Here is a 14470-nt window from a genome sequence, read left to right on the forward strand (position 1 = left end):
CTTACTCTTCTCTTCTCAGAAGATGGTGAAAGACTGATGAAGGAGGTGGAGGAGTTGAACAGTGCAGGACACCATGCTCTGAAACAGGGACAAACCCAGAAGGCGCTGCACCGTTTCAGAGGAGCACGGAAGGCAGTACTCTGGTTTCCCCTACCTCCAAAAACATGCTGGTGAGGTTGGCCCACAGTGGCAGCGGCTCAGGACTAACAGCTGAACGCAACTTTGTTTGTTTTTCCATACTGAGATATGTTCTTACCTGAGCTTAGACGAGTGGATGCGTACCTGCCTGGTCTTTGTGCGTGCGCTCAGTACACGCAAAACGACCAAAGATGTTGTTAGCATTTGGCCTCTCCCAATGTATTCCTATGGCTCCAAAGCTACCACGCTCTTCCACGGGCACAAAGACCAGACAGGTACGTATCAACTCGTCTAAGCTCAGGTAAGAACATATCACAGGATGGAAGAACTGTGTGCCTTCAGTCACGCAAAAAGACTAAAGATGTTGTTAGCATTTGGCCTTTCCCAGTATATTCCTATAGCTCCAAATGTGGTGAGGTAAGAAGCTACCGCGCTCTTCCATGGGCACAAAGACCAGACAGGTACGGATCAACTCGTCTAAGCTCAGGTAAGAACATATCTCAGTGTGGAAAAACGGTGGCCTGTTCCTTTAAAACATAAAACAGAGGATCCAAGGCGCTCTGACTCCCAGTAAAAATCCTTTATTTAAGCCCACTACAATAGATTGCAGTATGTGTGGAGTTTAGAAACAAAAAAAAGTACTTCTTGTATGTCTGAAATGCTGCTTTGACCACACAAATATCGAAGCGATCCAAACCAGAGTCTTCCCAAACATCCATACAGAGCCCCTCCATGTTTCTCTAATTGCCGTGGTCGTCTCTGGCTCCTCTTAAAAGACTTCGAAATTGGTCGCGTCCTGCCTCGTCCCCGCCGTACGCCAGTCTGTCACCCTGTAATCAATGCATCAAAGGCCCCGCTAATTCGCAAAAAAAAGCACCGCGACGGTTCCCCCTCTCATCCATACATCCTCCTCTCGTCCTGCCTCTCACATTCACAGACGGGCTCGGACTCACGCTGATCGGGCTTCCTCTAATTAGTCGGCATCTACTCCTCTTGGCAGAAGGCTCTCTGGAGATTAGGGATCTGAGGATCTCGATGAAGATCCTTCTCCAACCGGCTTCAAAAGGCCCAGACAAACAACACGGGAATGGCGGGAGATAGTGCAGCTTTTCAGAAGAAGGCGGGATATAGACACCGATCGAGCAAAACGCATTATGGTCACCGGGCGATTGATGGTGAGGGGAAAAGGAGCGCGTCATCTTTGTAATGCGTAGCTTCCTTACGCTGCGAACCAGGGCTGGACCGGCCATCGGGAGATTCGGGAGTTTTTTCCCGGTGGGCCGACGTACTTTCGGGCCGGATGGGCCAATCACACCGAAATAAGGCCCATGATCAATCAATCAATCAATCACATTTTATTTGTATAGCGCCCAACAACAACCAGAAGGTGCCCAGAGCGCTTTCCAGGATAAAAACAAGAATCATAGTAGACAAAAATAAATACAAAAACACTTAAAAACAGCAGTCGAGTCGGTGGCTAAGTATCGAAGGCTTTCCTGAAAAAATGTGTCTTCAACTGTGATTTAAAAACACTCAGCTCTGTGATGTTACGAAGCTGTAATGGAAGTGCGTTCCACAGCTTTGGGCCTTGCACTGCAAATGACCGGCCTCCAAACTTTCTGTATTTGAACTTGGGAGTGACGAGGGAGGTGTGTTCAGAGGAGCGCAGAGTTCTGGCTGGTTCGTAGACCGTTACTAATTCGGCGAGGTAGGCCGGGGCCAGACCATTGATGGCCTTGAAAACAAACATCAGGACCTTAAAGTCCACCCTAAACGCCACCGGGAGCCAGTGGAGATGATACCTGACACCGGCCCACAATTAACGGGAAAAGCCGACAGAATCTCTATCATTACATATATGCAATTGCACAACTTCTCCACCGGAGGGATATGACGCTTTTTATACCCCTCTAGTGGCGCTTTCTTGAGTCATGGTTCAGATAATCTTGTATAATGAGCGATGGGTCTCTGGGACATAACACTCATGCCCCTCACATTGCGAATATAAGAGGAAATAGTTCATTGTAACTCCCTCCAGGACCCACAGAACCTCAGACCTCTATTTCTTATACATTTTAGAAAAATGTTTGCAAAGAAGTGCATGCTGGGAGTTGTCAGGTGACTCAGTCTTGGCCCTCGTCGTCAGCGCAGTTTGGAAATCTTCTAGTTTCCATTGAAAGGATTTATAATGTTTGGCCTTTTTGGGATTTCTATCTTCACTCCACACCTCTGTAACTCCGTGGTGAGTTTTACCGTTTCATCTTGAATCTACAGTGCGATAATTTGGTCGGTTTTGAGACGTTTATTTGTGTTGCAGTCTCGAGTGAAACTTCATTAACGGAACGCACATTTTAAGATTGTTAAGTCATTTTACAAAAGTTCCTTCAAGTTATAAATGAAAAGATGAAAGTGTTGAGTCTCTGAGGCGTTAGCTTGAATTCGGCAGAAACAAAATGCAACTATTGTCCTCGATTCGTAGCTTATACTGTTTTAGTTCAAGCCAAGGGTTTATTGTTTTGCTCATCACCTCGACTATTGCATTGAATATGACTGTTTTTTTTTTTTTGGAGGGCCGGTCTTGACCCAAAAGTCCCGGGCTAATTTTTTGCGAACCATAAGGCTTGAGATATTGTGTCGTCTTGCGTTACCTGTTGCTAGTTCTCCTCTTTGAAGCGCTGTTTGTTCGGACTATAGACTTTGTCCTATTCATCTGACCCACTGTTTGCATCTGGAGCTTACTTTTAGCAAGACGTTTAAACTGCCTCGCCTATGAGTGTGGTGGCAGAGTGAATTGTTGGTCAGTCCGCCCCGGGGCAGCGACAGTTGGAGCTGACTGCAACCAAATCGAGTGAATGAAACAGTGCAGAAAATTGTAAAGCAAGTTTACTCATGTGCAAAACAAGTAGCACGGAGTCAATTGTACAGCTTTTTTTTTTAGTTGCGCAGCATTCTCTCATTTAAATATCAGAAAAAACTTGATTACAAGCTGTTTCACATTTTAATTTTGATGGTACACCATATCCGCAAACAGCCATATACTTTTTTCAGCTCCCTGCACTACAAAAAGTAAATATCAAGCATTGGCTTAAATGACTTGAAATGAGGAAATGTTTCTTGTTTTGAGCGGTTTTCACTCATTTAGACACTTTTCCTGATCGGACCAAGTTTACTTTGCTTGTTTGAGGACATTTCAGACCAGTTCTAGGGTAAATCTCGCTTGAAATAAGAAAGTAAAACTGCCAATGAGATAAGACCGATTTTCTTTCCCCATCGGCAAAGAAAATGACCTGAAATAAGGACGAAATGTATCGAAACGAGTCAGAAACATCTCAGAACAAGTGAAATAATCCAGGACATATGCCCAACAACTTCTTAACTAGTCAAAACAACTAACATTTGGATTATTGTGCTCAAATTGAGATGTTTATACTGATCTAGTTAAATACTTTTTGCAGTGTGTATGTCACTTATTGACATCCTGCACTAGGGCTGTAACTTTACACCCTGATATTCTACTCACATAACCTGTTGTAATTTTTTATCCTGTTTTTATTTACTATTATCCCCCTATTGTTATATTTCTGCCCCCTAAGATTTTTGCCTTACTTATTGTACATAAGATAGCTCGTTTTTTATACTATTTAACTGTTTCTATTTCCTGTCTGTTTTTTGCACACCCTGAGTGATCTTCTTGCGTGCCGACTGTAACAAGTGAATTTCTCCATTGTGATCAATAAAGGATTATCTTTTATCTTCCACTTGCTACTTAGCACCAGCCTTGATAAATGACCCCCTTTGAGCGTGTGGAAAAGTAACTTTTAATGTGTCATTCTCGACTGAATTTAATGTGTAGGGAATATGAAAGGACTGATGCAAAGTAAAACGGGTAAATGTTGATGTGAAACTGTCTGACTCTGACGGATGTGACTGTTAAGCTGGCTGAAGTTTAGAGCATTATGATATTGTTATTTTATTACATTCTTTCAAAGCACCATTGTGATATTGTTGTTGTACCATTTGTGGAATGTGCATTGTTCATTTATTTTGTACCAGGGACTACAGATGTAAACCAGCGATATCTGCTGCAGTTCATCTCTGTCTCTATGAGCTTCATGTCTCTGTCACTGTCCCTTGAATAAAGATTAAAGTCAAGTCAAGTCAAGTATGCACAAACACTGCTAAAACTTTTTAAATAAAAAAACTTTACATTTCTTAATATACAGTACCGGTCAAACGTTTTGATTTTTTTTTTTTAATGTGTTGTTTTTTATTTCCCCCTCCTGGATCCGCCACCTTAACGTGGTGGAGGGGTTTGAGCACCTGTAGGGTCTCCCAGGGCAAACAGGTCCTATAGGTGACGGGTCAGACAAAGAGCGGTTCAGAAGATCCTTATGAGAGACCAACAGGCCCGGTTAGAATCGTGAGGCCGTCCCTCTGTGGACCCACCACCTGCAGGAGGAGCTAAAAGCACTAGAAAAAGTAAATATCAAGCATTGGCTTAAATGACTTGAATTGAGGAAATGTTTCTTGTTTTGAGCGGTTTTCACTCATTTAGACACTTTTCCTGATCGGACCAAGTTTACTTTGCTTGTTTGAGGACATTTCAGACCAGTTCTATGGTAAATCTCGCTTGAAATAAGAAAGTCAAATTGCCAATGAGATAAGACCAATTTTCTTTCCTATTGGCAAAGAAAATGACCTGAAATAAGGACAAAATGTATCGAAACGAGTCAGAAACATCTCAGAACAAGTGAAATAATCTCGGACAAATGCCCAACAACAACTTAACCAGTCAAAACAACCAAAAATTGGATTATTATGCTCAAATTGAGATGTTTATACTGATCTAGTTCAATACTTTTTGCAGTGAGGGGCTGGTGCGATGTGATTTGGGCAGCTCCAATGGCTGCCCTACGACTGGGGGGGCAACAAATAAAGGGGAATGCCTTTTGCTCTTATTACTGACTGATATCTAACATCTGGTTTTGACAGACGGTTTTGACCTCACACGACTGTTGGAAACCATTTCAGGGACGACCTTATGAAGCGCATTAAGAAATTAGAGTTATTTGACCCTTTTTTGTTTCCTGCATCATCCCAAGTGTTCATTCATAGTGTAATGTCTTCAATGAACCGCACAATGTAAACAGTGTCATAAAATAAAGAAAATCCAATACATGAAAGGTGTTTCCAAACTTTTGACCGGTACACTGCAAAAAAGTAATGAAGTAGATTAGTATAAAAGTCTCAATTTGAGTATAATAATCCGAATTTGAGATGTTTTGACAATGAAAGGTGTAGGTGGGCTCCTGACCCAGATGATTTCACTTGTTTTGAGACGTTTCTGACTCGTTTCAATACATTTTGTCCTTATTTCAAGTAATTTTCTTTGCCAATGGGGTAAGAACATTGGTCTTATCTCATTGGCAGTTTTACTTTCTTATTTCAAGTGAGATTTACCCTAGAACTAGTCACAAACGTCCTCAAAAGAGCAGTTTTTTTGCTGTCTTTTTGCTGTAAGTAGCCTATATTTGACGCTGATTCGAGGTCAGTAAATGTATATCTTCCTCTTACTGAAAACACACTGGGCTCAGATCACAGGATGGGACACGCTCGCTCTGTGTGGCTGCAGCCCTGTCCCCCCGACCACAGGCTGCACTCGTCTCCACAGTCTTTCATTCGCACTGAGGTCCCTTCATAATCTCACTAAAGCAGTCAGATCTCCCCCTCCTCCCCAGCCGGGCATCAGAGGGGCAGTTTGAGTCGGTGGATGGAGGTCGGGGCAGAGTCGGGCTGCGGCGCCGCGGGTGTGAATGAGTGAAGACGCTTAAGTGCCGAACAGTAAATTGGTCGGGCTCCCTCAGCAGGTGCGGAGGTGCAGCTGTGCCAGCCCGTGATTGATGACAGACGAGAACACGCCAGCAGAGAGGCAGCTTTCCTGAGCCACGGAAACACAACACAAGCGCCACACAAAAAAATGACTACAAAACACAAGGGTTAGTGCTAGATCGTATGCTCCGGAGGGACGGTCTGCTGTAATTTTGTATAGATCTATGACTTGGTTTGTCTAAAAATACAAATAATCCTAATCCTAACCATAATCCTTAAGGTCAACTCCTTAACTCCCACCTGAACCGAGCACAGTTTCTCCAGTTTTGGCTTTACCCCCAATCCAAAAGCTTCTGGAAAATAGCAACAAAACTGAGACGAAAACAATGATGGAAATGTGACAAAAAAGTGACGAAAAATTGATGAAAAAGTGGCAAAAATGTCACAAAAAATTGATAAATAATTGACAAAAAAATGACAAAAAATCGATGAAAAAAATTCAAAAATGTGACAAAAAATGACAAAAAATTGATTAAAAAAATGACAAAAATGTGACAAAAAATGTATTCAAAATGGACGAAAAAATGACAAAAATGTCACAAAAAATTGATAAATAATTGACAAAAAAATGACAAAAAATTGATGAAAAAAATTAAAAAATGCGACAAAAAATGACAAAAAATTGATTAAAAAAATGACAAAAATGTGACAAAAAATGTATTCAAAATGGACGAAAAAATGACAAAAATGTCACAAAAAATTGATAAATAATTGACAAAAAAATGACAAAAAATTGATGAAAAAAATTCAAAAATGTGACAAAAAATGACAAAAAATTGATTAAAAAAATGACAAAAATGTGACAAAAAATGTATTCAAAATGGACGAAAAAATGACAAAAATGTGATAAAAAAGTGACAGAAATGTGACAAAAAATGGACGAAAAAATGACAAAAACAATGATGGAAATGTGACAAAAAAAGTGACGAAAAATTGATGAAAAAGTGGCAAAAATGTCACAAAAAATTGATAAATAATTGCCAAAAAAATGACAAAAAATGGATGAAAAAAATTCAAAAATGTGACAAAAAATGACAAAAAATGATGGAAATGTGACAAAAAAAGTGACGAAAAATTGATGAAAAAGTGGCAAAAATGTCACAAAAAATTGATAAATAATTGACAAAAAAATGACAAAAAATGGATGAAAAAAATTCAAAAATGTGACAAAAAATGACAAAAAATGATGGAAATGTGACAAAAAAAGTGACGAAAAATTGATGAAAAAGTGGCAAAAATGTCACAAAAAATTGATAAATAATTGACAAAAAAATGACAAAAAATGGATGAAAAAAATTCAAAAATGTGACAAAAAATGACAAAAAATTGATTAAAAAAATGACAAAAAGAGGTTAACCATTTCCCTGGCCCTAACCTTAATTTGTGTCAGCAGACTGCCCTCCGGAGCAGACCATCTAGCACTAACCAAACACAAGGGGGGGGAGAAACTGGCACTTGTGTATCTAATATTTAAGCATTGTTTGCATTAAAATGAAAGCTTTCGTATTCAAACTGTGGATCTATCATCATCAACACCTGCGGAACACGACCCATGCATTTCATCGAATATTTTGGACAGTGAAGCCATTTTAACATTTATTCCTGGCCCCAATTATTCTCCTCCCAGCTTTTTTTGCGAGACTCACTGCCACTTCATTTGCAAAAGTCCAATTTTCAAAAAGGTCAGCTCTGATAAACTTCTCCCGGCCCTTCATTATTTAACACTTTTGAGAAGCACTCCGCTGTTTTTAATGCGGGTAAATAGTCGATCTAATTGCCCAGTAGGGAAAAAAGCAGCGCTAAAGTCACTATTCACGCGCTATTCTCACCGATTATAATTGGCCGCGCTCACTCATCTCGCCGTGTTTATGTCAAGTATCATTCACACGGAATAATTAGCAATCACAAGACGCGCGTGGTGCTGCTGCGGCGGCGGCGGCGGCGGAGTCTGGCACCGCAGCCAAATCTGGCAGCAGGCGCCGCGAGTGGGAGTGTGACATGATGTCGGATGTGCGCGGAGAGATGTGTTCAAACTAAAAGTGGAATTGATTACGGAGACGTCACTTACAAGAATGCGGCTATTAGCAATCACACTATTGTGCCATTGTGATCCGCAGCTGCTAAAAAGGGCATTTAAGCATGTCCCGGAGTGTCCTCAAAGCAAAGGTTTTCAGAGTAGTGATCGCTGGATTAGGCTAGTTAAAATTTAAAGCAGTGCTAAGTAACTTGATAACCTTAATAAATCCTTTCCGTAGTTCCTCTGGGGGTAATACAAGTGTTAATGGGATGATTGGGGGGTCTTTCATCCCCCCTGGTGTCTCCGGCCAGAAAACCACAATTGAAACTTTGCTGCCTATGGGTCAGAGGCCCCAATACACACTAGTAGAATCACGAAGAAGAAGCTAACAGGCCAACGGGTAAAGCTAACTGCGGGCTAGCCCCACTTTGGCAGTGTTTACAGTCAAGTTTGAGCGAAAAAAAATGATCTCCATTGTGTAACTGGACGTACAATATGGTGCTTATGGCCTCTAGGGGCATAAGTTACATAGTGCTGCTTTAACCGAAGATGTGATAGGAGGCATAAAGAAATTAGATACAAATAATTCTCTAACGGAAAGAGATGGACGGGAAACACACATTTGAATGATGATAAACGTTTGTGCACATGGCCATTGCTTATTGTCACTGTGTTATCCGTCATTCAAACTTAAAGCTGCACTCTGCAACTTTTTATGTAAAGAAAAAGATAAATTATTAATAGTACACGACCTTTCCGTGACCCAGCGGATGTTTTTTTTTTAGGTTTTTGCATCCACGTTACATATACATTCCATTCCAAAAACCTACCAGAAGCACTAAAAAACGAACCACCCATTGATACAGACGGCATCTCTGGAATCGCCCATGTATGGTCATTTTTGAAAACAGTTAAAGGGACTATAAGGAGTTTAAAAATGTTAAAATTAAGTATTTTCCTCCCCCTACATGTTCCTCCATGTCCTAATGTGTAGAATGAGCTCAGACCTGTTCACCACAACTGCCTCTAAAATCCTGTACGGTCACTCAAAAATGTGTCACTTCGGCCCGAATTGCCGTCATGCACGAGCTTAATATAGAAGGTGCAGTTACACATATGGCCTGAGGTGGCAGTAGTGAGTATAAAATGGCAAACTTGCTTCCAGCCCCTTTAAGGGGGAAAAACAATTTTGAAAAAATGTAAATTTTCTCTAATTATTCAGAAACTACTGTAACAAATGCTGAGTTATGAATATAGTTTCTACGAAATAAAGATAAAAATACATTGAGAGGTGCAAAGTGGTTCAACAGCCCATAAACACATGAATAACGGAGAACGCTAACTTGATGCTACATGTTAGCATCGGGCTAATGCTAACGGTTAGCTAGCGCTTGCTACAACTGCCGTTTTTTTCACTTCAACAGAACAATCTGCTGTGAGAAAATATCCACATGGGCCCGATTTACACTTGACTTTATTTATGTGATAAACAAGTTCATATTCATTCATACATATATAAGTTCACGTATTTTATACAGTGATTTTATTGTAGATTGGATTTATAGATTGTAATTGTAATGCTTTATGTTCACACCTGTCCAGGGACTGAGGATGGAAAATAGCTACTGAGCTAAATCTGGTACAAACCATCTCCTCTTGTAAAGACTAATGGTTCTGTACATTGTCCCTGTTTCAATAAATAATGAAATTAATAATAATAATAATAATAATAATAATAATAATAATAATAATAATAATAATAATAATAATAATAATAATAATAATAATAATAATAATAATAATAATAATAATATTCCACCAGAAAATGGCTAAAAAGAGGGAAAATTGTGTTTCTCTAAAGATTATATTTTCCCCCTCGGCGAAGCCACGCCCCCTTCTATGACGAGATGCCGTCTGTATCTATACAGCCGCTGAGTAACTGAAAGATCATATACGCAATAATATCAACTTTTTTCAGCTAAAAAGTTGCATAGTGCAACTTTAAAACTACTTTGGACCCCGTAGCCTTTGTGTTTTCAGCATAAACTTAAAATATGCTACAAAGTGAATTGCTCCACTGTCAGACCAGCAAAGTCATAACTCACTGTTTATGATGTTAATGTTAGAAAACATAATTATATAAAATGCCATCAGAGGGTGCAAATCAGCCCCTGCTGCTGTGGTATAAAGGAAAACATTTAGAGAAGAAACTAAAAACAGTGGCAGCTGTCTGAAGCAATAAGAAGTACTTGTGCTGCATCAGGACACGTTTGATGAAAAGTGTCTGGACTTGAAACTCAGAGGAGCTTCATGGATTACAATGTGTCAAGTACATCAGGGGCTGGCTGTGAGTTTTCAGAGCGACTTAGAATGAAGAATTCTAAAGGCACGAAGGAAACAAAAGACCAGAGCAGGTTCTGTGTTCCTGATGAAGATATAGCATTGTCTAAGTCGGTGACGCTGAGCATCAGTGACAGCCCTGCCTGCCAGGCTCCACTGCACCAGTCTCTGGGATAATTACCTAAGCAGGATTGTCATGTATGCGGCCTATGGGGGCTATACCTAATGCCATCCTGCGGGGTAAGAATGATAATGGCTGAGCTGGAGGGGAGCATTATAGCAGTGTGTAATGTAATAACACTCACCGTATCGGCTGATGGAGGAGCGGGACATGCTGGCGGATGTGGGGATGTTGTACGACGAGGTCTGTTTGGGAACCAGAGCCACCACACAGCGATCGGACACCTTAAAACAGAAAACAAGACGTCAGGTTATTGAGAACGTGCACCAGGATTTACTCCACATTATTATTTTGGTCAAAGCTGAAACTCTACTACAGATACTGCCTCTGTTACTACTAAGACTTAGGGCTTATTGAAAAAATAATAATCACGATTATTTTTGTCATAATTGAAATCACGATTATTCAAACGATTATTTGTTGCCTTTAAAAAAAAACATCAATAAAGTGACAAAAATCCAGCAAAAAAGTGACAAAAATCCATAAAAAAGTGACAAAAATCCAGCAAAAAAGTGACAAAAATCCCCCCAAAAAAGACAAAAATCCAGCAAAAAAGTGACAAAAATCCAGCAAAAAAGTGACAAAAATCCAGCAAAAAAGTGACAAAAATCCAGCAGAAAAAAGACAAAAATCCAGCAGAAAAAAGACGAAAATCCATCAAAAAAGTGACAAAAATCCATCAAAAAAGTGACAAAAATCCAGCAGAAAAAAGACAAAAATCCAGCAAAAAAGTGACAAAAATCCAGCAAAAAAGTGACAAAAATCCCCCCAAAAAAGACAAAAATCCAGCAAAAAAGTGACAAAAATCCAGCAAAAAAGTGACAAAAATCCAGCAGAAAAAAGACAAAAATCCATAAAAAAAGACAAAAATCCATAAAAAAAAAGTGACAAAAATCCATAAAAAAAGACAAAAATCCATCAAAAAAGTGACAAAAATCCAGCAGAAAAAAGACAAAAATCCATTAAAAAAGTGACAAAAATCAAAAAATTAAAAATTTGAAAAAAAAAACATAAAAAAAAAATAAAAAAAAAAAAAAAAAATAAAAATAAAAAAAAATGTATAATCGATTTTTTGCGATTATGCTAATTTTGTAATCGTTTACTGTTGTAATCGAAATCGTAATCGAATTTCGATTAATTGCACAGCCCTACTAATACTTGTACTATTACAAAGTGCAAAAAACAAGTGTGGCTCTCTACTTAATGATAAAAAGGCTGCGAGCAGAGTCATAATTTATGATTTTTGCCTTTCCCACGACCAGAAAACGTAGGATGGGATATAGGATGTGCTCCAACAGCCCCCCCGAAAGGAAAGAGCAGCCAAAAGGGACCGTGTTGTTTACAAAAGTAAGAACAGCGTGTTTATACCCCACAGAAATGCACAGCGCCGACCTAAGTGAAAACAACTGTGAACCGCACGAGCTGCTGGCGAAAAACAGCAACGAGAAAGTGTGGAAAGAGATGCTTTTTTTCAAATCCAAGCTTACTTTAGTTTTATGTTTTGTAATATTTGCTTTGAATTGGAGAGCGATGGTTGATAAATATGAAAAATACTACATTTATTTAAGCTCTACAGAGTTTTGACTACATGTGTTATACATTTATGAATTTGATGAGATCAGAAAGAATAGTGATTATATTATTCACCTCAGCTTTGAACCTCATTTCTCTTTCATGCAAGTGGCCGGTTTGAAACAAAGACTCCATTTTCATACATACAGTATTAGCCCAATAACAATCCACTATACAGTCCAATTAAAAGTCTTTAAAGAGGGGGTATTCTGCTTTTTTCAATCACATAGCACCAGTCTATATCACACTACACTGATGACAAACCTTCTGTTGGTCTGTAAATGCAGTAAATTAGAATAACTGCCTTGTATAAAATGTCTCTCTCAAAATGGCTGTAGTGAATGTCTTGAAATAGGCCTCTGTCTCTTTAAGAACCTCTGAGCCTTTTCCGACACGCCCCCTCCACACGCTGTCTGTGGCATCAGTGGGGAGGGGGTTCTGCTGAGGAGCAGTGGTTGGTTACTCGGCTGGTGACCAAAGCTTCGGAGGCGTCTCCAGGAGGTGGGGGCGTTCCTAGGAGGACTCAGGCAAACCTATCCCTAAAATGGCCGCCATCAGAGTTTTTACAGATACTCAGAAATACGTGAATGTGCCAAGGCAACACTTCAGCCATGTTTTTAATGAGGGAATGACAGAATAACATGATGGAAGGCTTGAAAAAGTCCATTTTGCATAGTACCCCCCCTTTAAGCTAGGTATTACACATGATTATTCACTTCTCCTCACTATAAATATAGGCAATTTTGTCCATTTTTACATGTCCTATTTCCACATGAAAAGGTAAAGAAAACTTATATTCATATTAGTAATCAACAAGGACAAGTTTCAGAGTCCTCTAAATCAAACTTCATTCCCTATTCACCAGCAGGTTTTCTTGAGCTGTCCTTGGATTTCCATTGTTTAAAAAAAAAAAAAATCGAGCACACGTACATAGAAAACCAGCTGATGGGAACATCTTAGCTCGCTGTTCCTTGACTTCTGAACCTCTGACTTCTAAATTTTTTGTTAATTTTTTGTAATTTTTTTGTAATTTTTTTGTCACTTTTTCTTCAAATTTTTCTCACTTTTTTGTCAATTTCGTATCAATTTTTGTCAAATTTTTGTCCATTTTTTGTAATTTTTTTGTAATTTTTTTGTAATTTTTTTGTCACTTTTTTGTCACTTTTTCGTCAAATTATTCACATTTTTTTGTCAAATTCTTATCACTTTTTTGTCCTTTTTCCCCCGCAATTTTTCGTCAAATTTTTCTCACTTTTTTGTCCAATTTTTACGTCCATTTTTGTAATTTTTTGTCCATTTTTTTCTCACTTTTTTCACATTTTCATCCTTGTTTTCGTCTCAGTTTTGTCGCTATTTTCACACCTTTTTCCCAGAAGCTTTTGGATTGGGGTAAAGCTGAAAAAAAAAATCGAGCACACGTACATAGAAAACCAGCTGATGAGAACATCTTAGCTCGCTGTTCCTTGACTTCTGAACCACGGAAAGCCGTAACTCATCAACATCCAACACAACCTTGGACAAAACGCGCTTTGTACGACACTGAAGAGAAAGTGCAGAAAAATTCTCAATTTTCCGTCAATTTTTTGTAATTTTTTTGTAAATCTTTTGTAAATTTTTTGTAAATTTTTTGTAAATTTTTTGTAAATTTTTTGTAAATTTTTTGTAATTTTTTTGTCACTTTTTCTTCAAATTTTTCTCACTTTTTTGTCAATTTCGTATCAATTTTTGTCAAATTTTTGTCCATTTTTTGTAATTTTTTTGTAATTTTTTTGTCACTTTTTTGTCACTTTTTCGTCACTTTTTCGTCAAATTATTCACATTTTTTTGTCAAATTCTTATCACTTTTTTGTCCTTTTTCCCCCGCAATTTTTCGTCAAATTTTTCTCACTTTTTTGTCAAATTTTTATGTCAATTTTTCGTCATTTTTTGTCAATTTTTCTCTCACTTTTTTCACATTTTCATCCTTGTTTTCGTCTCAGTTTTGTCGCTATTTTCACACCTTTTTCCCAGAAGCTTTTGGATTGGGGTAAAGCTGAAAAAAAAATCGAGCACACGTACATAGAAAACCAGCTGATGGGAACGTCTTAGCTCGCTGTTCCTTGACTTCTGAACCACGGAAAGCCGTAACTCGTCAACATCCAACACAACCTTGGACAAAACGCGCTTTGTATGACACTGAAGAGAAAGTGCAGAAAAATTCTCAATTTTCCGTCAATTTTTTGTAAATTTTTTGTAAATTTTTTGTAAATTTTTTGTAAATTTTTTGTAAATTTTTTGTAAATTTTTTGTAAATTTTTTGTAATTTTTTTGTCACTTTTTCTTCAAATTTTTCT

The 14470-nt window shown here is 38.5% G+C and overlaps 1 protein-coding gene across 2 annotated transcripts in view; it reads right to left on the reverse strand.

The window, feature by feature from the left end:
- plxna2 (plexin A2) overlaps nucleotides 1-14470 on the reverse strand; it is a 519114-nt gene that overhangs the window by 18628 nt on the left and 486016 nt on the right. For both annotated transcript variants that reach the window (XM_079558784.1, XM_079558785.1), the window contains exon 27: nucleotides 10690-10789. In XM_079558784.1, coding sequence (XP_079414910.1) covers nucleotides 10690-10789 — 100 coding nt within the window. The remainder of the gene's footprint in view (nucleotides 1-10689; nucleotides 10790-14470) is intronic.

The sequence above is a fragment of the Gobius niger genome, assembly GCF_951799975.1.
Source record: "Gobius niger genome assembly, chromosome: 6".
NCBI lineage: Eukaryota > Metazoa > Chordata > Actinopteri > Gobiiformes > Gobiidae > Gobius > Gobius niger.